The sequence below is a fragment of the Phascolarctos cinereus genome, unplaced genomic scaffold (genome assembly GCF_003287225.1).
Source record: "Phascolarctos cinereus isolate Bilbo 61053 unplaced genomic scaffold, phaCin_HiC Scaffold_8;HRSCAF=390, whole genome shotgun sequence".
Taxonomy (NCBI): domain Eukaryota; kingdom Metazoa; phylum Chordata; class Mammalia; order Diprotodontia; family Phascolarctidae; genus Phascolarctos; species Phascolarctos cinereus.
The window spans coordinates 69,146,312-69,171,048 of NW_027556291.1; the positions used below are offsets into that span (position 1 = coordinate 69,146,312).

Sequence of the window (24,737 nt, forward strand, 5' to 3'; positions counted from 1 at the left end):
AAAGGGGAAGTGACTCATTTTTCATAGGCTCGCCAGGCCCGGCCCGCTTCTGGAGCCCCGGGGCTCGCTCGCTCTCTGGCTGGCCCTGGTCTTGGCCTTGGCCTCGGCGTCGGCGGGCGGCGCAGGAGGATCATGGCCGAGGGGGCGGTCCCGGGGGGATCTGGGGATTCCGTTTCCCAGCGCTTCCTATACGAGGTGCCAGCCTGGATCATGTGTCGCTTCTACCAAGTGATGGATTCCCTGGAGTCGACCGACTGGTACAAGTTCGGTGAGGAGGCGGGGAAAGGGGGCACGGCCAGGGAGTAGCGCTGGGGCCGCGGACCAGCCCGAGGGAGAGGGGAAGTGGCCCGGGAGGGAAGCGGGGGCTCCCCCTCCCCCAGCCCAGCCCTGGGCACCGGCATAGGAAAGGGCCCAGCGGCCGAGGACGGCCGGTGCGCTCCGGCCTCCCCTAGCCTTCCCCGGCCCCTTCCCTCTGCTTTCGCCCCTGGCTGTGGCATCGGAACGACCCCAAACTCTCCTCCCCACCCCCAGCCATCCCGGTAGCCACCTTCTCTTCTCTCCCTGGCCGCCCGTGCCCTGCTCTCTGTGTGATCGACATGTTGGAGAATCCCGTGCCAGGGAGATGGGACGGGGAGAATCATAGGACACCTCAAGGGCATGGGATTGTGCCTGGAACGATAAGAGTTGAACCCATTATCTCTGGAATATGCCCCTTTCTCTTCTCTGACATTCCCTCACACCTGGACTATTGTAATAACTGCTGGGGAGGAGAGGGGGAGAGGAAAGAGGGTCTGCCTGCCTCGTTTCTCACCTGCCAGTCTATCTTCCATTCAGCCACCCAAGAGATTTTCCTATAAAGTTCGGGTCCTATCATGTCACACACACACATACACACCCCCCATATACACCCAATAAACTCCAGTGGCTCCCTATGGCCTCCAGGAACAAATGCAAAATGAGGAAACTGAGCCTCAGAGGCATTAAGTGACTTGCCTAAGGTCTCACGACTACTAAGAGTGTGGACTCCATCAGTCTTCCTGACTCCTGAGCCCATCACCCTATCCAATACGCCACCGTTTTTCTTAGAGGTCATCTAGTCTAAGCCTCTTACTTGACAGAAGGGAAACTGAGACCCAGAGAGATGGCCCAGAAGGGACCACTTTCCCAGAGTGACAGGTAGGAAAGGGATTCAAGCTCAGGACCTCTAGAGATTGGCTGCCCAGAGGCTACAAAAATTCATGAACCCTGAGCTTGTCAGCGATGGGTCCTTGCAGAAGAGGGAGGACAGAGCTGAGCTGGGGAAATTGAGGTAAAGGTTTAAATAAAAAGCTTCGTTCTGTCCTCCCTCATCTATTCCTTGGACCCTGCTCTAAACTAGGACGATGCAGGAGGGTTTGTACTGTCCGAGAGGTCAAAGTCTGACTCTTTCTCTTGCCCCCACCTCCACTTCTTGCCAGAAAGAGTGAGGTCAGGAGGAAAAGCGGCCAGTATTCAATGTGAGGAGAGGAAAGATGGCCAGAGACTGTGAGGAAGATGGCAAGAAGGCAGGAAAGAACCTCTTGGGGAAGGGGTCAGGCAGGCAAGGAAGCCAATATGGCTTAATCTCCCTCCCCCCACCCAATTTGTTCCCAGAAGCTTTTCAAATTCTTTCTTGCAGGTGACTTGGGGCTATGAGCACCAATCGCATTGAGAACTGAAGGAGACTGGTAGTTATTTACTCCTCCTTCATTTTTACAAATGAAGAAACTGAGGCTCAGAAAAAGTGAAGTGACTTGCCCTTGGTCATGCAGCGAAGTTAGTGGCATAGTAGTATTAGAACTGAGGTCCTGTGGCTCAGAACCCAGGGTTCCTTGTCCATGGGCAGGGGCCAGGTGTGAGTGACTTAAGACACGGCCAGCGCTGGCTCCATGTCACAGCAGGGATTGTGGTCAGAGTTGGGGTGGGGGAAGGCCTGCTGGGATGTCACCAAAGCCAATAGCCAAGCCCCAACCTGCTTCCGTCCTTGACAAGATAGCCCCTAAGGACAGCTTTGGCTGGATTGTGTAGGGCTGACCCGTTTTCTTGCTTGTCAGCGTCCCTCATTGTTCAGGACCAGACAGAACTTCGGCTGGGGGAACGTTTTCCCGATCGAACAGCCAGGATCATGTGGCCTTGGATTAACAAAAATGCCCGGGTTGCTGACCTCCTTCATATCCTCACTCACCTACAACTGCTTCGAGCACGAGACATCATCACTAGCTGTGAGCCTTCTATTCCCACTCCAATCCCCCAGTCTCCCCACATACATACACCCAACCCTGTGTCATCTGTCGATGCCCAAGTGATACCCCTCTCTTTCTTCTGTCAAATCCCCAGCTGTCCTCTAGAGCTCCCCCTGTCCTAGGCCTGGACTTGGGGAAGAATACTTGGACTGGGGAGGCTTCAGCCCCAGAGGAGACTGAGTTTCAATTCAAAGAACTAGCCCCTGCCCCAGGCCCTAAAGTCCAAGGGACTTTCCCCCTGCCTCCCACACCCCAACCAAGCCCCAGCTGGGCTCCTAGAAATAGCATCCACCCCCCCCAGAGAGAGGATCTCCCTCACCCCACCCTTGTGAAGGGAGGCAGGCCTACATCCCTCCCCTTGGCCCCAAGAAGGTGATGGAGTGGAGGGAGAAAGCATGTTATCCCCCCATACATATCCCATATCATTCCCTTCTATCATTCTTGCTTTTATAACAGTATCTTTGTGTCTTTTCCTTCCTTCCCTATACTTTTAGGGCACCCTGAGCCCCCATCATTATCCCTTGCTGTTTCATTAACCTGCACACCCACCCCTCCATGGCCCCCTCCTCCCCCAAAGCCCACTAGCGTCCATAAGGAAGAGGGAACCAGGCCTCAAAAGGTGCCGCAGTCTGCCTCGACCTTCCCTTCCCCAGGTAATGGGGCACTGTATTTGGGGAGGGAGAATCCAGAGCTTCTTGAAGGAGAGGGGTGAAACATTGTCCCCTTAATATCCCCTGGGACAGCTGTCGTGGACAGGTGTGGGGCACGGATCCTGAGCTTAGGGTGAAGCCTCCTTCTGAAGAAGGAAAGGGGGGTTCTTTCAGAGCCTTTCCTCCCTCTCAGATACCAGGCCCTGGGCTTAGTGCAGGCAGCTATGTTCCTAGAAAGCTCTGTGTCCTTTGGATTTCTGTAAATTGGATTCTCTTTGAGGTGAAACCCACGAGCTGGCTTTGGGGAGTCCTTTCTGGAATGTCAAATCCTTCTGTAAACAAGTAGAAAAATCCCCCTTAGATTTCTTTTTGATTTTTGCTTCAAGCCAAAAGGCCTGTGGCTGGTGGGCCGAATGGTCATGGAGTACTCCAGGAAGCTGTCACTCCTCAGCCCATCCAGTCCCTAAGAAAGGGGCAGAGGACCCTGGGCCTGGACATCAGACTGAAGCTGATGGGGCGGAGGGGGAAGGGTGGCCAGGTTTGGTTGGGGAGGCCCTGGTCTGGGATAACCCAATCACATTTTACTTTCTTCCCCTTACCAAACTCTTCCAGGTTTCCCCTCAGACTCCTGGCCCTTCCCCTGCCCTACCCCGAGCCCTGCACCCCAAGGGGCTGGGCCATTCGGCTCTAACACCTCCTCTTCTCCCACAAAGGTATGTGCGTTCCCTCAATCTGCCCCGAGTGCCCCCACTGGGCAGAGCCCTTACCTAGGCACTGGGGGAAGAGACTGGAAATAGGAGGCTCCCACCCTCAGGGAGACCCCTCATCCAGTGGGGAAGAAAGAGAATGTCCAGGAGACAGACAGACAGCTCATTTCAATTCAACAGATATATTAAGTTCTTTGAGGGAGGCAGTGTGTACAGTGGAAAGAGCCCAGGCTCTGGAGGCAGAGGCCCTGAGTTCAAATCCCAGCTCTGTCACTTCCTACCTGGGTGACCTTGGGCCAGTCACTTCCCCTTCCTGGGCCTCAGTTTCCCCCTGTGTAAAATGAAGGAGTTGAACTGGATGGCCTCCTAGGGCCCTTCCAGCACTACAGCTAGGAGCCTCCTTTAGGGATGGAGATATAAAGACACAACTGAAAACAATCACTACCTGCCCTCAATGAGCTTACATTCTGATCCAAGACAGTTGAATTAACACTTAGTGCCTACTCTGTGCTGGGAACAAAACCCAGCCTACCCTTGAGAAGCTTATATTCCACTAAGAGCGACCACACGGACACAGATCTGGAGCAAGAAGGGGCCTCAGAGTCTTACCCTCTCATTTAACAAATGAGGAAACTGAGTCTACATGATAATCGCAAGAGGGAAAAAATGTGAATAACTCAGGGAGAAAGGACGGGCAGTTGGAAGCAAAGCAAGCCATCCAAAGCTTGAGGGGCCTCAGTGGAGGTGGAGAGAATTTAAGGGACAGAGGCAGAGGCCCAGGGTTCAAATCCCAGCTTTGCCACTTACCAGCTGTGTGGCCTGGGGCAGGTCCGCTAAGATGGCAAGGACCTCCCCAGGAATGAATGGTGTGAGAAGTCATTTAGCCGCCATTTGTCGAATTGAATTGAAACCAGGAAGAAAAGGATTCTGGGGGCTAGGGCTGGCCTTCTCTAGGTATAGCCTGCCTGATAATTCTCCCTCTTTGTACGCAAGTGAGCCTTCTCTCCTCCACTGGGCCAAAAAGACAAGAGCAGAGACACTAGCTTATCAGCCATTCAGTGCTACCAGCACAACTAGACAGAGTTGAGTTCCTGTAGAGAAAGAGGCAGGCCCCCACCAGTGGCCTGGTGGCATGCCCAAGGCCACTGGGCAGAGGGAGGCAGTGGGCTCCTGTATGCTCCAGTCTCGCTCAACCTGGGGGGGTGGGGTCTCCTCTTGCAGCAAGGAGAAGAAAACAAAATCTCCCCAGTGGAGTGTGTCAACCCATCCCCCTTCCGTTGGCCCTTCCTTGAGATTGCCCAGGCCACCTGCAACTTCTCCGAGGAGCTGAAGATTGGCGAGGGAGGCTTCGGCTGCGTGTACCGGGCTGTGATGAGAAACACTGCCTATGCCGTTAAAAGGCTCAAGGAGGTTTGAAGAGTAGCAGGTTGGGATGGGGGAGGGAGAGGTCCAAAGCGGTGCCAAATTTAGAAGTCCAGGGAGGACCTAAAGATGGTGTAAGTGTCGGATTGGAATGGTCTGACAGAGCAGAGGGATGTCCCTGGGGAAGGTGGCAGAGAGGGGGAAGCTGCTGAAGGCTCCTTCCTCTAACCCTGGCTATAGGATGCTGAGCTGGAATGGAATACCATCAAGATGAGCTTTGGCACCGAAGTGGAGAAGTTGTCTCGGTGAGCCCTACCTTGAGCTGGAATCCCTGGGAGAGTTGGGCAGAGGGAAGGAGGCACAGTTGTGGGCTTAGGCGGGAGGACCATGGATGTGAGGGGAGGGAAGCAGGAGCCAGAGCTAGCTAACCCTTGAGGATAACCATATTTCGCTGATCACTGGAAGGGACGATAGTGACAATCTAGTTCAAGCCTGTCATTTTAGAGGTGAGAATCCTGAGGCCCAGAGAAGGCAGTGTGGCATCAGACATAGAGTTGGGAAGACCTGGGTTCAAATCCCATCTGACATTTACTAGCTGTATGACCCTGGGTGGGTCATTTGATCTTTCTTGGCCTCAGTTTCCTCATCTATAAAATGGAGGTATTGTGGGATTGTTGGGAGGATTCAATGATATAACCTTAAAGCACTATATAAGTCTTAGCTATTGTCATTGACTTCATCATCCAAAGTGTCACAGTGACTCCTGACTTGGAGACCTGGGTTCTTTGTACTATACACCCTGCCCCTGTTTGGGAATAGGGTGGCCTTATGGTTTGTGTATCATGAATTGAGGCAAAGAGATAGTTAGCAATAATCAGGGGAAATGTGCTCTAGGGGCAGTTAGGTGGCAGCCCTGGATTCAGGAGAACCTGAGTTCAAATCCGGTGTCAGACACATAACACTAGCTGCGTGACCCTGGGCAAGTCACTTAACCCCATTGCCAAGAAAGGAAGGAGGGAGGGAAGGAAGGAAGGAAGGAAAGAAGGAAGGAAGGAAGGAAGGAAGGAAAGTGTTCTTACACAGCTTCTGGCCCTGCCTTTCTCAACCAGGTTCCGTCACCCAAACATCGTGGACTTTGCCGGCTACTGCATTCAAGACAACATCTATTGCCTGGTCTACGTCTTCCTACCCAATGGCTCCCTGGAGGACCAGCTCCACTCTCAGGTAAGTATTCAACCAACTGGGTAATGTTGACTTTCTCTAGTGAAACACCCCTGGTCCCTGTGCAGCTTCCCAGATGTGATCCTTGCTTTAGGGGCACCAGAAGCTAGATGAAACCCAGGTCGATGCAGTAGGGATCTGCTGCGTGCTAATGACCATGCCAGGTAATTGGGAATATTAACAAATAACTCCAACACTGAAAGAGCTTACTTTCTCTTTAGACTGATGTCTTTGGTTACATCACCTTCGTTTCTGAAGATAACCATCTCCCACCCCCATCTAGCCATCCCTTTTAACAAAGATTAAAAAAGAAATGGGAAAAAAACAATTCAGCAAAACTCACCAACCCATTGACAATATGAGCAGTATTCCACACCCTTACTGCAATGAAGAGACAGAGGGACATTTTCTCAACATTCTCTAGGGCCAAGCTTGGTTATTATACTTACCCCATATTCACATTGCATTGGGGAGGCTGGGTTTCAATTCAGAAAACTGGGGGTTTTTTGGTTCTTTTCATTTACATTGTGGTAGTCATTGTGTATGTTGTTTCTCTAATTCTGCCTACCTTCTCTCTGCATCAGTTCACGCTGGTCTTTCCATGCTTCATTGAATTCCTATTTATCTTTTTTTTTTTTTGGCAAGGCAATCAGAGTTAAGTGACTTGCCCAGGGTCACACAGCTAGTAAGTGTCAAGTGTCTGAGGCTGGGATTTGAACTCAGGTCCTCCTGAATCCAGGGCCAGTGCTCTATCTATTGTGCCACCTAGTTGCCCCTAATATTCATCATTTTTTATGGAGTAGAAATATTCCATGACATTAATATATCACAATTTGAGACCTTTCTGTCTTGGAAGTTTATGTCTAGCAGTAAGATCTCTGGGTCAAAGGGTGTGGACAGTTTTAATCACTTATTTTGCATAATTCCAAATTGCTTACCGGAATGGTTGGACCAAGTTACTAACAAAGTATTAGTGTGCCTGTCTTTCCCCAGTCCCTCCAACACTCTTTTTGTCATCTTAGCCAATTTGTTGGCCGTGAAGGGAGACTTCAGGTTGTTTTGATTTGCATTGCTTTTGTTATTAGTGATTTGGCAGTTTCTTTAATATAACTATGGCAGGGGTGGGGAATGTGAGGCCACATGTGGCTGGGGTGTGGCCTTTTGACTGAGTCCAAGTTTTACCAAACAAATCCTTTTATTAAGGGGATTTGTTCTGAGAAGTTTGCAGTCAGTCAAAGGGCCGCACTTGAGGACTTAGAGGGTCACATGTGGCCTGGAAGCCACAGGCTCCCCACCCCTGAACTATAATTTGCATCTCTTCTTTTCTTTTTTTTTTTTTTAATTAATTTATTTTTATATATCAGCCATCACTTCATAAACTTTTGAGTTTTAAATTTTTCTTCCCCTCTTCCCACCTCCCTCCCCAAGATGGCACGCAATCTGATAGAGGCTATATATACATTCCTATTAAACATATTTTCATATTAGTGATGTTGTAAGTAAGAATTAGAACCAATAGGAGGGAGGAACCACCAGAAAGAGGAAACAAAACACAACAGAAGAAAAAAAAATAGCAAATAGTGTGCTTCGATCTACATTCAAACTCCGTAGTTCTTTCTTCTTTGTGGATAGCATTTTCCATCCCGAGGCCACTGGAGATGCCTTAGACCCTTATATTGCTGGGAAAGGTTAAGTCTATTAATATTAGTTATCGCACAATGTGGCTGTTATTGTGTACAACGTTCTCTTGGTTCTGCTCACTTCACTCAGCATCAGACCATACAAGTCTTTCTAGGTTTTTCTGAAGTCTGCCTGCTCATCATTTCTTACAGCACAATAGTATTCCATTATATTCATATACCACAGCTTGCTCAGCCATTCCCCAGTGGATGGGCATCCTCTTAATTTCCAATTCTTTGCCACCACAAAAAGAGCTGCTATGAATATTTTTGTACATGTGGGTCCTTTTCCCATTTGTATGATCTCTCTGGGAAATAGCCCTAGAAGTGTTATTGCTGGGTCAAAGGGTATGCACATTTTTATAGCCCTTTGGGCATAGTTCCAAATTGTTCTCCAAAATGGTTGGATCATTTCACAGCTCCACCAACAATGCATTAGTGTTCCAGTTTTCCCACATCTTCTCCAACATTTATCATTTTCCTGTTTTGTCATGTTGGCCAATCTGATAGGTGTGATGTGGTACCTCAGAGTTGTTTTGATTTGCATTTCTCTAATCAATAACGAGTTAGACCATTTTTTCATATGACTATAGATGGCTTTAATTTCTTCATCTGAGAACTGCCCATTCATATCCTTTGACCATTTATCAATTCAGGAATGGCTTGCATTCTTATAAATTTGACTTAATTCTCTATATATTTTAGAGATGAGGCCCTTATCAGAGAGACTAGGCATCTCTTCTTTTCAAAACCATTAGGTCATAGCTTTGACCAGAGCATACATTCTACTACAGGGAAATAGCAGACACATAGATAAACAAATAAGTAAGGTATGAGAAGTAAAAAGAGTTGGGGAGAGGGCAGAGTATGCAAATCAAATGGTTGAGCTTAACTTTGAAGGAAACCAGAAATGCTAAAAAGCAAAAGTTGAAGAGGGAGAACGTTCCAGGCATGGGGCACAGCCTCAGCAATAGGATGGAGGTGAGAAATGGCCAGTGTGAAAAGCGATCTTGTGCAATAAGCCTGTAAAGATAGGCCGGAGCCACATGGCATAGGGCTTTTTATGTTAAACAGCACATGGGATACATGAAACTTAAAGGAAGCCCAGGAAAAAGGCAGACAGTGAAATCTGGGAAATCTTCCTGCTCTGCATTTCAGTCTGGAGTCCCTTGGTGACTCAAAATCCCACTGCTGCAGACTTGGACAATCCCATCTTGCTAAAATCAGAAGCCACCAGTGCCTTTTACTGTAGCTTCATCTCTGATTGTCACAGAGAGCTGAGGAGTAAAACCTTTGTAGAGAAAGTACTCCATAGCTTTCTTGGCTTGCCAAGGGATCTTGAGAATCCCTCCCCCTGAAAAAGGGGGAGGAGGACCTCCTGGCCTAGCCAGAGGTTTATGCTAAGCTCACTGAATAGAGAAGGGAGTGGAAAAATGGGGGATGAGAGGGAAGGGGAAGAATTGGTAAGACACTGGGTGAGAGGGAGAATTGGGGCTAGAAAAGCCTACCTTGTGGATATGGGATTCTCGAATTGTTGTCCTTGTCCCTTCATAACATTCCTGTTACTTAGTGAAGGTGGATAGCCCCATTTTCCAAATAGGGAAACTGAGTCCCAGAAATAGGAGCTGACTTGCTCAAGTCAGTAGATATGTGAGAGTTGCCAATTCTCCATCCTAACCTGTCTTTACCTTTCCAGAGCCAGAATCCTTCCCTCCTCTCCTGGGCTCAGCGAATAGATATCTTGCTTGGCACAGCGAGGGCCATCCAATTCCTACATCAAGACAACCCTAGCCTCATTCATGGAGATGTCAAAAGGTGAGAGGACTTCAGGGAAGAAGGAATGTCGGGGGGAGAAACAAGCCTATCAAATTAGCAAATAGAGCACTGGCCTGGAGTCAGAAAGACCCGAGTTCAAATGTGGCCTCAGACATTTGACACTTACTAGCTGTGTGACCCTGAGCAAGTCACTTAATCCTGATTGCCTCACCCAAAAAAAAAAATTAGCAAGCATTTATTAAGCACCTACTGTGTGCCAAGCACTGTGCTCATTGCTGAAGATACAGAGACAAAAATGAACCAGATCTCGCCCTCAAGAAGCTTATTTTCTGTTGGGGAGGCAAATACATGTAAGTAGATACAAAATATGTACAGAGCAGTGTGGGGGAGGCGCACCAGTAGCTGATGGGGGAAGAGGAAAGGACCTGTGGAGCTGAGCTTTCTCAGGAAGCTGGGCATTCTGAGAGGTAGGGGTGAGGAACCAGCTGTTCAGCCATTCCCCAATTGATGGGCATCCTCTCAATTTCCAATTCTTTGCCACCACAAAAAGAGCTGCTATGAATATTTTTGTACATGTGGGTCCTTTTCCCATTTGTTTGATCTCTTTGGGATATAGCCCTAGAAGTGCTATTGCTGGATCAAAGGGTATGCACATTTTTGTAGCCCTTTGGGCATAGTTCCAAATTGTTCTCCAAAACGGTTGGATCATTTCACAACTCCACCAACAATGCATTAGTGTTCCAACAGATACCCAACAGATGGGAGGATAACTTTGGCCGGGGAGAGACTAGATGCCAGGAGGCCAAAGGGAATTACCATGCTGACTCAGTGTGGGGAAAAGACGACGAAGGGACCAGTCCTGGAGACATTCTCAGGGTTCTACGTCCATTGTTAGGGAGACAGTGTGGTGTGGTGTCCAGAATAGTAGATTTGGATTCGGCAAGATAAAGGCTCAAATATTGCCTCAGTTACTGAGGAGATATAGATGATCCTGGGTAGGGATCAGGGTAGGGTATTGTCAGTGACAGACTAATAGGCCAGGAGGACCCAATAGGAGCTGGGGTCCATGTGACCCCAGTAATGCTATAGGACAATCTTTACTATTGGACTATTACTATTACTTTACTATTTATGTTATTTATTTACTATTTATATTATATTATATTATTTACTATTTATAGTAAATAAAGTACTTACTAATACTTTATTACTTTACTATTGGACTATTACTATTAACAACTATTACTAAGTAATAGCTATTACTTAGCACCTATGATGTATCAAACTTAGCAGTGAGGTAGAGGAGAGAGGGAGGGTAGAGAATAGGGGGAAGAGATCAGAAATAGTCCAAGAGGTGATGAGGCCTCTGCTGAGGTTGAGAAAGGACAGTTGGTAGCAACTGCATCTAGGGGTCAGGGAAAAGTGAAAGGTGACCTGAAGGCTTAAGCCCAGGCCACTGGGAGGATGGGAAAGTGGTATAAAGTAATTACTTGGCCATCCATCCTGTCTGGGAGCCCATGTTTTGAGACCCTCCACTGGAGACAGAAAAGGATGGGTAGGGGGCAAAAATCGGTAAATTGAGAACAAGCCCCCTTCATTTACAAAGGATCCCTGCCTGTCAGAGATGGGCTTTGGTGGTATCCCTGGGAGTGGGAATGGACGGACTGTGAAGACCAACCATACTTCCCAGCTCGGTCCCTCTTCCCGACGATAACACGAATTTTAGTGGAAATTGACTGAGTTTCAGATGTGTTCTGGGAAACAGAACAGAGCTAAGCGGCTCAGGCAGGGGACTAAGTCTGTGACTAGCTTCATGCTGTGACCAGCTGGGCCGATTGTCGCCAAGGCAGAATTGGAAAAGGACGGCCAAGGCCATGTGGTGTGACTCAGACCTGAGTACAAGTTGGCAACTTTTGTTTAAAGATCATCCCTTCTCCTTTGGGATAAGTGGTCAGAATCCAGCGGCATCTTTACAACTCTCTCCCTCCCCCACTGCTCCTAGTCTGCCCCTTAGGGCCGAGCCAAATATTCAATCTCAGCTTTCATTATCTAAGAGTTCAAAAGGACCTCAGAGGCCATCTCATTTTACACATGAGGAAACTAAGGCCCAGGGCAGAGAAGGGACTTGCCCAAGGTCACACAGAGAACACAAGACAAAGCTGGGATTTGAACCCAGATTGTAGGTTTAGAGCTGAAGGGGCCCCAGACATCATCTAGTCTGACCTCCTCGTTTTATATTTGAAGAATCTGAGGCCTGGAGAAATCAAGGAACATACCAAGGGCACAAAGCTTTAAGTGGAAAATCTTAGACTAGAACTCAGGTTTAACTCCTAATCCAATGTTCTCTGCACTTAACCCTGTTGTCTGCTTATTCATATTCAAAGACGTAGGAGGTATTTCAAAGTCAACCTTAAAGTATTTTGACCACCCCTGGTTTAAGCCATGGGAGACCTGGTGCTTTAGAAAGCTTTGACTCTGGAGTGAGGAGAACCAGGGATTGAAAACCCAGCTCTGCCACTTACTAGCTGTATGACCTTGGGACAAATCAATTCCCTTCCCCGGTCCTCAGTTTCCCTCTCTGTAAAATGAAGAGGTTGGATACTGAGGGCTCTTTCTGCTTGAAGTCCATTGAGCAATTTCCTCAGCATTTACAAATGGACTCCAGTACCTACAAGGTCAATAAGCTCATGAGTCCCAAGCTATACTCTGCTTTTTGTAAACCCCAATATTAAAAAATTCAAATGTAAAAACAAAAACAAACAAATGAAAACAGTTCTTCCCCTTAAGAATTTGTGTCCTGGGCAGTTCCCTGCTTGGTACAGATCATTGCCTTGATGAGGCTGGGAGTCTTATTATTAATATCAAGTATTATTAATTATTAATATATCAATACTTTATTATTATATTATTTAATATATTAATTAATACAACAATGATTTAATTTAATAATTTAATGATGAAGTAATTAATATAATAATCAATGTAATAATAATAAAACTTATTAATATTAAGTATTAATAGCCAAAATTTGGGAGCCATATTTCCTCTGAATCTTATCCTTTCCAGGCTTAACATCCCCAGTGCCTTAAAGCAGTCCTTGCAAGGCCTAGTCCCAAGTAGGGATTAAAGGTCCTCAGACATTGTTCTCAAGGGCTGTGGTTTGGGGTGGACAGCAAGGGCAAGTCTGACTTTCCTCTGGATCCTTCTCTCTCCCCCCCCCCCAGTTCTAATGTCCTCCTTGATGAGAAGTTGATGCCCAAACTAGGAGACTTTGGCCTGGCCCGCTTCAGCCGCTACTCGGGGGCTGCCTCCGGGAAGAGCAGCTCTCTGGCCCGAACTCAGACCGTTCGGGGCACCCTGGCCTACCTACCCGAGGAATATGTCAAGACAGGGAAGCTGACGGTAGAGATTGACACCTTCAGTTTTGGTGTGGTAAGAGTCTAGCCCCTGGAGGGGAGGGATAGGGAGGAGCCCTGGATAGGCCTCTGGAGCAACAGGAATAGCCTGATTGGGGGGAAAGGGGAGGGTGGGCAGGGTGGAGAGCTTGAAAACTGGACCTCCAAACTACTAATGAAGCTCGAGGCCCTCCCTCCAGGGCTTTGCTGTGCGATGCAAATCTTGACCTGAGGTTGCCCACATAGTTGGAGTTTGGAAGGTGCCTCATGGATGGATATGAGCCAGCAGGGCACAGTGCCTGGAGGCTAGGCCTTGAGGCCTAGTGGGGTCTCATCTCCTTTCTCAACTGAGAAGGCAAATGAGATGGGTTCCCCCCAGGTCACCACCAGACACAGGACTCTTCCTGCCCACCCCACTGCCAAGTCTTAGCACCAGCGTGATTTGTATGGAGGCTGCCATCCCTGGGGAAGTAGCCTGCCTGCCTTCCCTTTCTAGCATCCTCCCATTTCCAGTGCCTCCACTGTCCCAGGCCTTGTTCATAAAGACTAGCCTACCTACTCCACAGGTGCTGTTGGAAATTCTGACTGGATGTCGAGCCATTGAGACTGATGGGGCTAAAACCAAGTACCTGGTGAGTCACCGGGAGCAAGTAGGGAGGGAGGAGGCCCTTGTGACAGACAGGGGAAAATCCAGAGAGGCAGGTGGAAGCTTGGGGGCCAGGGAGCTCCTGGGTGCCTTTGTGACTAGGTTGGGCCCAGAAAACCTTCCCATCCTCACATGACTTTCGAAGGAGAACCTGTCTCACCTCCTGCAGGTTCAAAGGGCTTTTGTTTATCAGCGTCCCCAACTGGGATCAAACCAGTCTAGGGTGGAGTCAGCCAGCTGGGCAGAGTCCTAGAGTAAGGAGGGCTAAAAGGTAGGGCCCATCCTGACAGGGTTTTTGTTGTTATGCCTGAAAGACAGAAGTGCCCCATCACCTGGGCCCCTGAGTCGGATTGGGCTATGTAGCCCATGTGACCTCCCAGTTATCTCTGGGCCCCCTGATCACCTTTGAGGGGTCAGTGAAGATTTCCCTGGAACCCACCTGAGCCTATTTCTAGCCTAGACCAGCTCCCAGACTAATGTGAGATTATTCCCTGCTCCTTGGAATGAGCTTTCTCTTTTTTTTTTAAATTTCTTTTTTAAAAATTAATTTATTTATTTATTCATTTGTTTGTTTGTTTATTTATTTATTTAGATTTGAGCTTTCTTTTTTATGATACTGAAACCCATCTTGTAAACTGAAAGGGAGGACCCTACTTATAGAGGCATTATGGCAGTGGACTTAGTCCAGAGAGACCTGGGTTCAAATCCTGCATCTAATACTGACTCTGTGTCTCTTGGCAAGGCACTCAACTTGTCAGAGCCTCAGCCTTTTCATCTGGAATATGGGGAAGGAGGTTTACAATACCTGTAGTACCCAGCTCACTAGGTTGTGCTGAAGCCAAAACGAGATGGTAGATATAAAGAACATTAAGAGTCTAGAGAAGGCAACCAGGGTGCTGAAGGGCCCAGCAGCTTTATTATATGAGGATTGATGAAAAGAATGGGCACATGTAGCCTGGAGAATAGAAGACACGGACAGAATGGGAGGGGACAGGGGATGGGGCTGAGAGCTACCTTTAGGTGTCTGAAGGGCTGGTACATGGAAGGAGTATTGACCCGAGGGCAGAAGCGGGAGCCATGGAGAGAGAGTGCAAAGGGGCCATTGGAGGCTTGATACGAAGAGCAGATTCTTAACAATGAGAGCTCTAAAGGTAGCTGTCATTGGTAATCTTGGGAAATGAAGGGGGATAGTAATAAAAACCTGGTAAGAGCTACCCCCAAATAGGATGGCGTGCCCACATTGGAGGTCTCCAGACAGAGGCCCAGGTTTGACTGGATACCCCTGAGATCCCTCTCACCTCTACTAGGTACTCTGTGTGTGACCCTGGGCGAATCACTTAGCCTCAGTTTTGTTGTCCATAAAATGAGAGAGGGGGCAGATTGGTCTAGATGGCCTCTAAGGTCCCTTCCAGCTCCCAAGTGATGATCCTACTGCCCCATCACTATTGTGATTTCTCCCCTTGAGTGATTTGATGACTAAAGCCATGTGCCTTCTATGGGATTCCCAGAATCTCTGCCATGGGAGGACCCTCCATGGGCATTGAGTTGTGCCTTCCATCCAGCACAGGAATCATAGAGTCCTAGATCTAGACCCTCATTTGAGAGAGGAAGAAACAGGCCCATGACATTGAGGTGACTTAACTAAGGTCACCCAGCTGGCAAGTGTCTGAGATGAGACTTGAACCCAGGTCTTCTTAACAAGGGCTCACACAGCCACTGAGATGTGGCATTCTATTGCTGAGGGGCTCAAATTGTTATAAAGTTTGGCTTGACAAAACCAGCAGAAGTTAGCTCCTTGGGGGCAGCTAGGTGGCGCAGTGGATAGAGCTCCAGCCCTGGATTCAGGAGGACCTGAGTTCAAATCCGGCCTCAGACACATAACATTCACTAGCCGTGTGACCCTGGGCAAGTCACTTAACCCCATTGCCTAACCAAAAAAAAAAAAAAAGAAGTTAGCTGCTTGAGGGAAGGCCGGAGCTGGGTCTAGATTTCTATTTCCTCAGCCTAGAGTAGTCACTTAACCATTGATGGGTATTTTGAGTATCTGGAAAAAAAAAACTGTATCCCTGGAAAGAGGGGAGTGGAGAAAGAAGTGGGAATAGGGGTCCAAGGTGCCTGTCTGAGAGGCAGTCAGGAAGGGGCTAAGTGACAGCAATGGGAAATGTCAGAGCCGGCCTCCAGAAGGGGAGGCGGGCACCGGTGGAGGCTACTCTTTGGGCAAATCTCACTTTTGATCCCGAAGAAGGATCTGGTTGAAGAAGAGGAAGAAGACACTCCGGCCCCCGGCAAAGGGATGACAACAGGGGCTGGGTCAGACTTGGAAGCCAGGGCCACCCAGATTGGCTCTCGACTTTATGCGAAGTACGCAGACTCCAGGCCTGGAAAGTGCCCTCAGGAGCTGGGCCAGGAGCTCGGCCGACTGGCCTGCCGCTGCCTGCACCGCCGGGGCAAGAGGAGGCCTCCCATGACCAAGGTAGAGCAGGCCTGGAGCTGAAGGAGGCCCGGGGGCAATGAATGTACCAACAGACAAGGGGTGGAGGGTGTGGATAGGGTGTGACAGGAGGGGGCATTTTGGGGTTCCCCGTACCTTGTTAATTAGATGTTTCCAGTTGTTATGGTGGTGATGAAGGGCATAAGGAGAGATCTCGTTTCACAGGCTCCTTGGGGCCTTCTGCAGGCCCAGCCCTTCCTTGGGGGCACCCCCTGTTGTCCACTGTAGGTCACTATGTCAGGCATTCTCTGTCCTTCCTCATTCTCCCTGATGCCACCTGAGTAAGGTCATGTGATCTTAGATTCAGAGCTAGGAGGAACCTCTACTTTACAGAGGGGGAAACTGAGGCCAGGGAAGGGAAGGGACTGGCCCAAGGTCACACAGTAGTTAGCATCAGAGGCAGGATCCTTAACACTTTTCACTCCTGCATGGAGCCCTCTCCTTTCTGCCATTTCCAAAATCAGACCATTCATTGAAGGCCACAGAGCCCCAGGTGATTACTCTGAGCTCAGAAGTGTTGAATCTTTTGTAGTGGTGACATTTCCTTCTGAAAATATAACAGCTTGACCCAAGAGACCTATTGCCGCTAATTGAGGACGGGTGAAGTTGTGAGGGTTGGGGGGGGGGCGGAGAAGGTCATCTGGAGAATGGTGGGGTCTCTGCAGCAGGTTGGTGGTGGACCCCTGCCTTGTCTGCCTTTTTCAGGGAGCAGAAAGCAGCAGCAGCCTGAGGCCAGGCCTTAGGACAATGAGGAACTACAGTGGCCTGATTAGGGGAAAGGGCCTAATATGGCCAAGAAGGCCTCAATTAGGCCTCAAGTCCAGTCTGTCTGATTCCCACCCCTTCCACAACCCAAAAGAGGAGGGTCTGATTTCATTAATAGTGGATAGGGCACTACCTGGGCAGCTAGGTGGCTCTGCAGTGGATAAAGCTGGGGCCTGGAGTCAGGAAGGACTGAGTTCAAATCTGGCCTCAGACACTTACTAGCTGTATGAGTCTGGGCATTTCACCCTGTTTGCCTCAGTTTCTTCATTTGTAAAATGAGCTGGAAAAGGAATGGCAAACTCCTCCGTGTCTTTGCCAAGAAAACCCCAAATGGGTCATTGCCCCTTGAGTTGAACTTATCGGGGTTCATAGCCCAGTTCTGCCACTTATTGCCTCTGTGACCTTGGGTCAGTCACTCCCTGTATCTGAGCTTCCATTTCCTCTTCTATGTAATGAGGGGATTGGCTTCTGAGGTCCTTCCGGCTCTAAATCTGTGATCTTTGTGGGTGACCTTGGGCAGGTCACTTCCTCCTCCTGGGCCTCAGTTTCCTCCTCTGTAAAATAAAGGGGCCTAGCTGGCCTCTCAGCTTTAAATCTGGGACCCTCTGTTTTTTGCAGGTATATGAAAGTCTAGAGAAGCTACAGGCCTCAGTGGGGCTGTCCGAACGAGAGGCTGGAAGCAGAGGCCCAGCCTCGCCTCAGGAGAACTCTTACATGTTCACCCCTAGCCCAGCATCTCATGCTGGAAGCCCTGTGCTGCACTCTCAAGCCAGGGCCCACGCTCAGGAGTCAAAGCAGCTCGGGAATCGCCCCAACCAGCCTGTGGAAAGTGACGAGAGTACACCTGGCCTCTACAATGCTCTCAATTCCTGGAATTTGAACCAAGACTTACCAAGCCTGCCTGGTGGCCCAGCGGAGGGAGCAGGAGCTCAGTCCTTGTGTTCTCTTAGGCAGACTCCCTGTCCACCAGAAGCATCTCCGGGAGAGAGCTGGGGGAGCCAGACCAAGGCAAGCAGCTTGGGACGTGGACCAGACAGCTCTGAAGGTAATCTGGAGACCCTCCATCCAGAAATCTGAAGAGTGCACGGGCTGGGGTGGGGCTTGGGGGGGTGGAGGGGCACCCATGCTACAGGGTTTAACAGGGAAGGATCAAGCTGTTACTGAGAGCTCCCTTGACTCTGGTGGCTGAAGGCTTCTGGCTTCAGTCTGGTGCGTCTCACCCATACTTAAGGAGGTAAAGTCCTATGTAAAGGCATCTAATTGAAGACTGAGGATCCATTCCAAGCCCCAGAGCTGGAAGGGACCTCAGGACTTAGGCCAACCCCCTTATTTTAGCCTGGGGACAGTCCCTGCCCTCAAGGGGCTCACATTCTAATCCAGGAGACAGCAAGTAAATAAATATGTATAAACCAGCTCTAGGCAGGATAAGGAAGAAATAATTAAGAGAGGGAAGGAACTGGAATAAAGAGGCTTCCTGTAGAAAATGGGATTTTGGTTGGGACTTGAAGGAAGCCAGGGAGGCCTGTAAGCCAAGATGAAGAGGGAAAGCATTCCAGGCACGGGGAACAGCCAGAGAAAATGCCCGGAGATGGCCTGGCACTGAGAGATGGAGTGACGACAGGAGGCTGGTGTCACTGGATGAAGACTCTATGGATGGGGGGTGTGAGAAGACTGGAAATGTAGGGAAGGGGAGCTAGGTTATGAAAGGCTTATCCTGTTTGATCCTGGAAGCAACAGGAAGTCACTAGAGTTTATTGAATTGGAGGGAGGGGAAACATAGTCATACATACTTTAGGAAGATCCATTTGACATCTAAATGGAGGATGGACTGGACTGGGGAGTGAAGGGGGCATATACAAGAGATGAGGGGGTACAGTTGGCAGGCCTTAGTAACAGGTTGGAAGTGAGACCTAGGTGACATGTAGCTTCTGAGCTTGGGTGACTGGGAAGAGGATGGTGCCCTCAAGAGTAATAGGGAAATTAGGAAGAAGAGGGGACTTGTGGAGGAAAGATAACAAATTTAATTGGGGGGTATGTTGAGTTTAAGATGTACCCATAGACAGCTAGAGGAATTAGGCTTGGATAAATAGACCTGGGAATCATCAGTATAGAGACGGTCATTAAACCCATGGGAACTGATGAGATCACCAAAGAAAGTAGGATAGAGGGAGAAGAGAAAAGGGCCCAGGACTGAACCCTGAGGGACATCTGTGGTTGGAGAGTGTGAAATAGAAGAGAATCCAGCAAAGGAGACAGAGAAGGAGGAAGAGAACAGGAGAGAGAGGGGTGTCCTGAAAACCTAGAGTGAAGAGAGCATCTGGGAGGAGAAGGTCATCGTCAGTGTCAGAGGTCAAGGAGAATGAGGATGGAGAAAAGCCCACTGGAGTGGGCAGCTAAGAGATCATTGGTAACTTGGGAGAGATCACTTTTGGCAGAACCATCAGAAGATCAGAAGCCAGATTGTAAGGGGTTAAGAAGAGAGAGGGGAGAGGAAGTGGAGGCACCTAGTGCAGACTGCCGTTTTGGAGTTTAGCTACAAAGTCGCAGAAGAGACCCGGGATTAGTTAGCAGAGATGAAAGGGTCAGTGGAGAGTTTTTTGAGACATGGGCATGTTTGTAGGCACTAGGGAGGGGGCCAGTGGACGGGGAGAGAGACAGGATTTCCACATCTAAATGAGTCAGACTAGCTTGAGAGCTGCTGTTTGTGTCTTGCCTGGGCTCCTTGCTGATCCTGTCGCTGGGTGGGGGCTTTTTTCTTAACTAGAGAGCGTCGCCTCCATAAGGCCTCAGATCATCATTAACCCTGCTCGGCAGAAGTTTGTCCAAAAACTGGCCCTGTATGAAAATGGGGTGCTCACCAGCCTGGAGCTCCTTTCCTCCAGTTCCTCCCCAGGTAGCACCCCTCTCCTTCTCACCCCACCCCCCTGCCCAATGATCACTTCCTTCTCTGACCCCTTGCTGGCCCAGGCTAACCTGCTCACCAGGGAGTCCTTTGACCTTCTTTTCCTGCTTTCTTGCTTTGGTTAGTGGGAAAAGGGCCTGACTTGCTTTCCTCTTGAGGATTTTGTCCTCTCTCCTGTCTCATGTTTCCTTTCTCTTGCGTACTTGGCCTGTCCCTGGGCCTGTTCCTTTGAGTGCCCGGCCTAAGATCCTCTCCACACCACAAGGAGGACCTTTATATGGGCCCCAATGCAACAAACAAATGAACAGGCCTATGGAAAGGTCAAAGGTTCTCTCCAGTCTTCAGTGACTCTCTCATCTCAGTAGCCTCTGACTTAGTCTCTTTAAAAGGGGACGGGAGCTAGATGTTTGCTTTCTAAACCCAAATGCCTTTTCCCTCCTTAGGTTTGGGGCTGGACCAAGGAAACAGGCAGGGACCCGAGGAGAGTGATGAATATCAGAGCTGATTTGCTCACGTGGACAGATACCCAGAAATGGAAGTCAAAGTTCTCATGGTTGGACGTTCTCAAAGCACAAGAACACTCATCTCTGGGGGGTGAGGAGCAAGGCTCCCAAGATAAAAGTGCCTCTGTGGAGCCAGGCTATGGCACTTGGTCCAAGGGTACTCTCTCCCAGAGGGATATAAGCCCTGCCTTGGACCAGCCCCTGAGGAGAGAAACCTTACCTCTAGGGTGCTAGGTCTCTGTGTATCTGCCCCAAATTGTAGAGGAGCCAGAGACCTCTCTTAAGTTGGCTTCCAATTAGCAGCTAGGGGGGGAGGAGAGAGAACCAAGGCAGGAGAAGGATGAACTGGCTTACTCAGCACTAATGGTTTCTGCCCCTCCCCCTCACCCCTCGTCTCCTGGCCAGACAAGGATCACTCCACACTTCCTTGGCAAGATTTAGGCTGAAAATCAGAAGACCGATAGCCTCCACTTGTGGACCCTTTCGGATCCTGAGGGGCAGATCAGTGGTACTCTCTCACTCAGAAGCCTCCCCCCCTTTCAGTGCCACTACAGCCTAGGAATGGCCCACTGGAGAAACAAAGGAATTGGGTGAGGAGCCCAGGCTAGGCAGCCATTACTAGGAAGTGCAGATGCCTGGCAGCAGTGAGGCTTTTTGCTTTGGCATGGCCAAGGCCCTTGATCCTTGGGATCTGGATGGGGCTGCTAGGAAGGTCAGCAGCAGATGGAAATGGCTCCAGGACAGGGAAGGTCCAGCTGAGCTCTGCTTCTCCACGTGTGTCTTGGTGTAGGAGGGGGACTCGAGTGGGGGACAGAGGAGGCAAACAAAGGCACTGATTACAGAATCAAACTGATTCACACGTGGGGCCCAAGCCCCTGAATAGCCTGGGACTGGTACACACAGTACCTCAGTGGCACGGGAGCATGGCTGGCAGCTGGCACCCCTGCTGCTGCCTCCACCCTTCCGTGGCCACGTAGGAGTCACTACAGGCCCCGGGCTGGCCCATTCTGGACAAAGCTATGTATTTGATGAAGACCATGTTTTCCTTGGGCAATAAAGTCTTATGTATATTTTTTACCTTTGGCTGGCTACTTTTTTTTTTTTTTGCAAGGCAGTCAGGGGTTAAGTGACTTGCCCAGGGTCAGACAGCTAGTGAGAGTTATATGTCTGAGGCCAGATTTGGATTCAGGTCCTCCTGACCTCTGGGGCTGGGGCTCTATCAACCTCTTCATTTTACATATGAAAAAACAGACCCAGATGGGACAAAGTGACTCGCCCAGGGTCACATGGCTCGAAATGTTTGAGATGCAGCTCTTTGCTGGTTGTCAGACACCCAAGCTGCCAAAGCCATAATCTGTGCCCAGATAACATCAGAGGGGGGAGGGCCAGAAGATGAATCTTAAAAGAGCCTTTCTTTTTCTGGCTAATAAGTGGCTATCATACTCTTCGATCTTATGTAGCCATCCATCTCAGGCTGGGGTGGGATGGGGAGAAGAGGTAAAAATTAGGGTCTAGGAGCCAGCCGAAGTTACAGAAAGCAAACCTATAGATGGTTTAGTCTAGATGGCTGTCAAAGGTTTTAGGCAAACATTGGGCATTGACGTCATTTCACACACAGATAGTGTTACCTTTCAGAGTCTCGAAATTTGTTTTTAAAACAGCTGATGAGTGCCACAGCCCTCAAGTTACATCTGGTATAAGCTAAGCAGGAGAAGGAAAACATTGGAGCCAGCCATTAGGAAATAACCTAACCTAGGAGGTATTCTTTCAAAGGAAAAACTCTGTTTTAGCTGATGGCCAGGGTATAAATAAGCCTTGTTGAGCTGCAGATAGGCACCTTGCTGAATATTGGCCAGAATACAAAAAATGAACTAGGACTCTGGGGGGGGGATGGGAGGAGGTGGGGAAGGGTACACGTAGGGTTTCTTGTCTGTGATATTTTGTATGATTATTTTTTCTCTCATTTTGGTTTTCCTTTTGAGCAGGTTCTGTGTGTGTGTGTGTGTGTGTCTGTTTTGTTTCACTATTCTAAATCTTAAGCAGAATTTGATTTCTCTCTCTGATTTGTTCAGTTTGATTTTTTTGCTATTTTCTTTTCTGGGACTTCTTTTCTTCCCAGAGTTCAATTCTGAAACATTGCCTGATTGCTAACCTGGAACTGCTATTTTTCCAGATTAAAATCAAGCTTTAAATTTTGTTTAAATTTCCTCTCTTGTGCTCAACATGTGCGTTTCACAGGCTGGCAAGGCCTTTGCACTGCTAGTGATTGTGATAATTTGTCTGTGCTAAGTGGCTGCTCATTTACATGTGACACTGATTTGGGGGCTAGTGTTTGCCTATTCATATGCTAATCCTCGTGCTATTCACTTCCCTTTTTGGCCAGCACATTTGCCCACAGGCCTAGGGGATTTTGCTCTAGAAGAGTTCTGTGTTTGCCTAGCTTTTGATTACCCTATGGTACCACATTTTGATTTAGCATCTTAAGTTTGCTAAATGTAATTTTCATTAATACTTGGACAAAATGGAGGCTGAAATAAGGAAAAGAATTGGAAAAGATTTGGAGCAGAGTGATCCAGGACCCCTGGAGTTCAGTGATCTGTAAACAACAGGGCTAGCCTGGGAGCTGACACAGTGTATTTTTTGTGAGTTTTCCAGACACAGTTCAAAAACTCCTGACATGCAGTAGATGATAGTACCTGGAAATTATCACCAACACCCCCTCCCCCCATGAGAAATCACAGATTTTGAGAGTTAGAGAGGGACCTCAGGGACCATCTAGTCCAGGGGTGGAGAACCTGTGGCCTCCAGGCCCTCAAGGTCGGCCCTTTGACTGAATCCAGACTTCACAGAACAAATCCCCTCTACGTCCTCAGAGTCAAAGAGCTGCCCTTGAGGACCTAGAGGGGATTTGTTCTGTGAAGTCTGGATTCAGTCAAAGGGCCACCCTTGAGGACCTAGAGGGCCACGTGTGGCCTTGAGGCTGCTGGTGCCCCACCCCTCATCTAGTCAATCCATTGCTGGAAAAGAATCCCCATTATAACATGCTCCACAATTGGTCACCCAACCTCTGTTTGAAAACCTCTGAGGAGAAGGTGCCTACCACCACCACCTCCAGAGGTAGCCCATTCCACTTTGGGACAACCAGAACTGCTAAGTTTTTCTTGACATCAAACCTAAATACAACTTATATCCATTGTTCTCGGTTCTGTCCTCCCAGGCTGGACAGAACACTTCTGCTCCTGTCTCCATGTGACAGCCCTAAAAATACTTGAACACAGCTTTATTGTCCTCCCTGAGCCTTCTCAAATGATACTTATGTGACATGAACTCAAGGTCCTTGACTCTCCGGGGTACTCTCTAGCTTAGAAATGGCCTTCTTAAACCATGGCACCCAGAACTGACCACATTACTCTAGAGAAGCAAAGGACAGTGGGACAATCACCTCCCCATTCCTAGAAGCTTGGCCCTTCATCATAGAGCCCAAAATTGCATTAGCTCTTTTGGCTGCCACATTACACTGCCCCCGGCTCTTTTTCAGAACAACTACTATCTTACTATACTTCTCTCATCTTTGACTTATGAAATAGATTTATTTTGTACAGCCAAGTGCACGACTTTACGTTTATGCCCTTTGAATTAGATCTTTATCAGATTCAGCCCAAGACTCCAGCCTGTCAAGATCTCACTCAAGGGCTTAGCTATCTGTCCAAGTGATGTGACATCTACAAACTTGATGGGCAGGCACTCTATGCCATTTTCCAAGTCACTAATAAAAATGTTCAAGTAGCACATGACCAAGCACAGATCCACTGGAGACCTCCTGCCACACATTACCAACTACTCTTGAGTCCAGCCATCTAACCAATCCTGAATCCAGCTGATTGTCTTATTGTCTGGATGGGACACTTGATCAAAGGCTTTGCTAAAATCTGGCCAAAAGACTTCCCCAATATTGCCCTCATCTAGTACGTTAGTCATCCTGTCAGAAGAGGAAATGAGGTTTGTCTGGCTGGTCTGGCATGACCTATGCTTAGTGACAGTGACTTCCCTTTCTAGATGTTCACCACTCATTTATTTAATGATCCCTTCTAGGATTTTCCCAAGAATTGACATCAAGCTCACTAGCCCACAGTTTGCACACTCTGCTCTTTTCTTTTTTTGTTATTGTTGAAAATCAGGGTTTAACAGATTAGGAACTAGAAGAGACCAGTTTCCCCACAGATCCTCCAAAAGTGCTCAAAAAATGCATAGGAAGGAATGATGATAAAGAAAAACAAAGTGAAAGAATTATAAATTTCTCCATCTAGTCTGGGACTGCACAAAAAGACTGCTGAGTCCTGTAGAAGCTCAGAGTGGTGACATGCCCAAGTAGGCAAAGC

The 24,737-nt window shown here is 48.6% G+C and overlaps 1 protein-coding gene across 3 annotated transcripts; it reads left to right on the plus strand.

The window, feature by feature from the left end:
* The first annotated feature begins 8 nt into the window (after positions 1-8).
* IRAK1 (interleukin 1 receptor associated kinase 1) lies at positions 9-21,435 on the plus strand. Of its 3 annotated transcripts, none has more exons than XM_020977262.2 (14): positions 10-268; positions 2,073-2,240; positions 2,756-2,914; positions 3,524-3,624; positions 4,840-5,028; positions 5,221-5,285; positions 6,090-6,204; positions 9,577-9,695; positions 12,881-13,088; positions 13,618-13,683; positions 15,940-16,170; positions 17,572-17,998; positions 19,718-19,846; positions 20,299-21,435. In XM_020977262.2, the coding sequence occupies exons 1-14, from the start codon at positions 133-135 to the stop codon at positions 20,358-20,360; spliced, it is 2,175 nt and encodes a 724-aa protein (XP_020832921.1). In that variant the 5' UTR covers positions 10-132; the 3' UTR covers positions 20,361-21,435. The 3 variants fall into 3 exon arrangements, with proteins under 3 accessions (XP_078004088.1, XP_020832921.1, XP_020832922.1); XM_020977263.2 differs by having other exon boundaries at positions 15,943-16,170; XM_078147962.1 differs by lacking the exon at positions 19,718-19,846 and having other exon boundaries at positions 9-268.
* The last annotated feature ends 3,302 nt before the right edge of the window (positions 21,436-24,737 follow it).

What these genes read in the sequence shown, in the direction of transcription:
- IRAK1 (XM_020977262.2), top strand. Translation starts at nt 133, where the DNA reads ATGGCCGAGGGGGCGGTCCCGGGGGGATCTGGGGATTCCGTTTCCCAG. An exon ending in GAAGTGGAGAAGTTGTCTCG is followed by an intron (nt 5,286 to 6,089) that starts GTGAGCCCTACC and finishes TTTCTCAACCAG; the next exon opens with GTTCCGTCACCCAAACATCG. An exon ending in ACACCTTCAGTTTTGGTGTG is followed by an intron (nt 13,089 to 13,617) that starts GTAAGAGTCTAG and finishes CCTACTCCACAG; the next exon opens with GTGCTGTTGGAAATTCTGAC.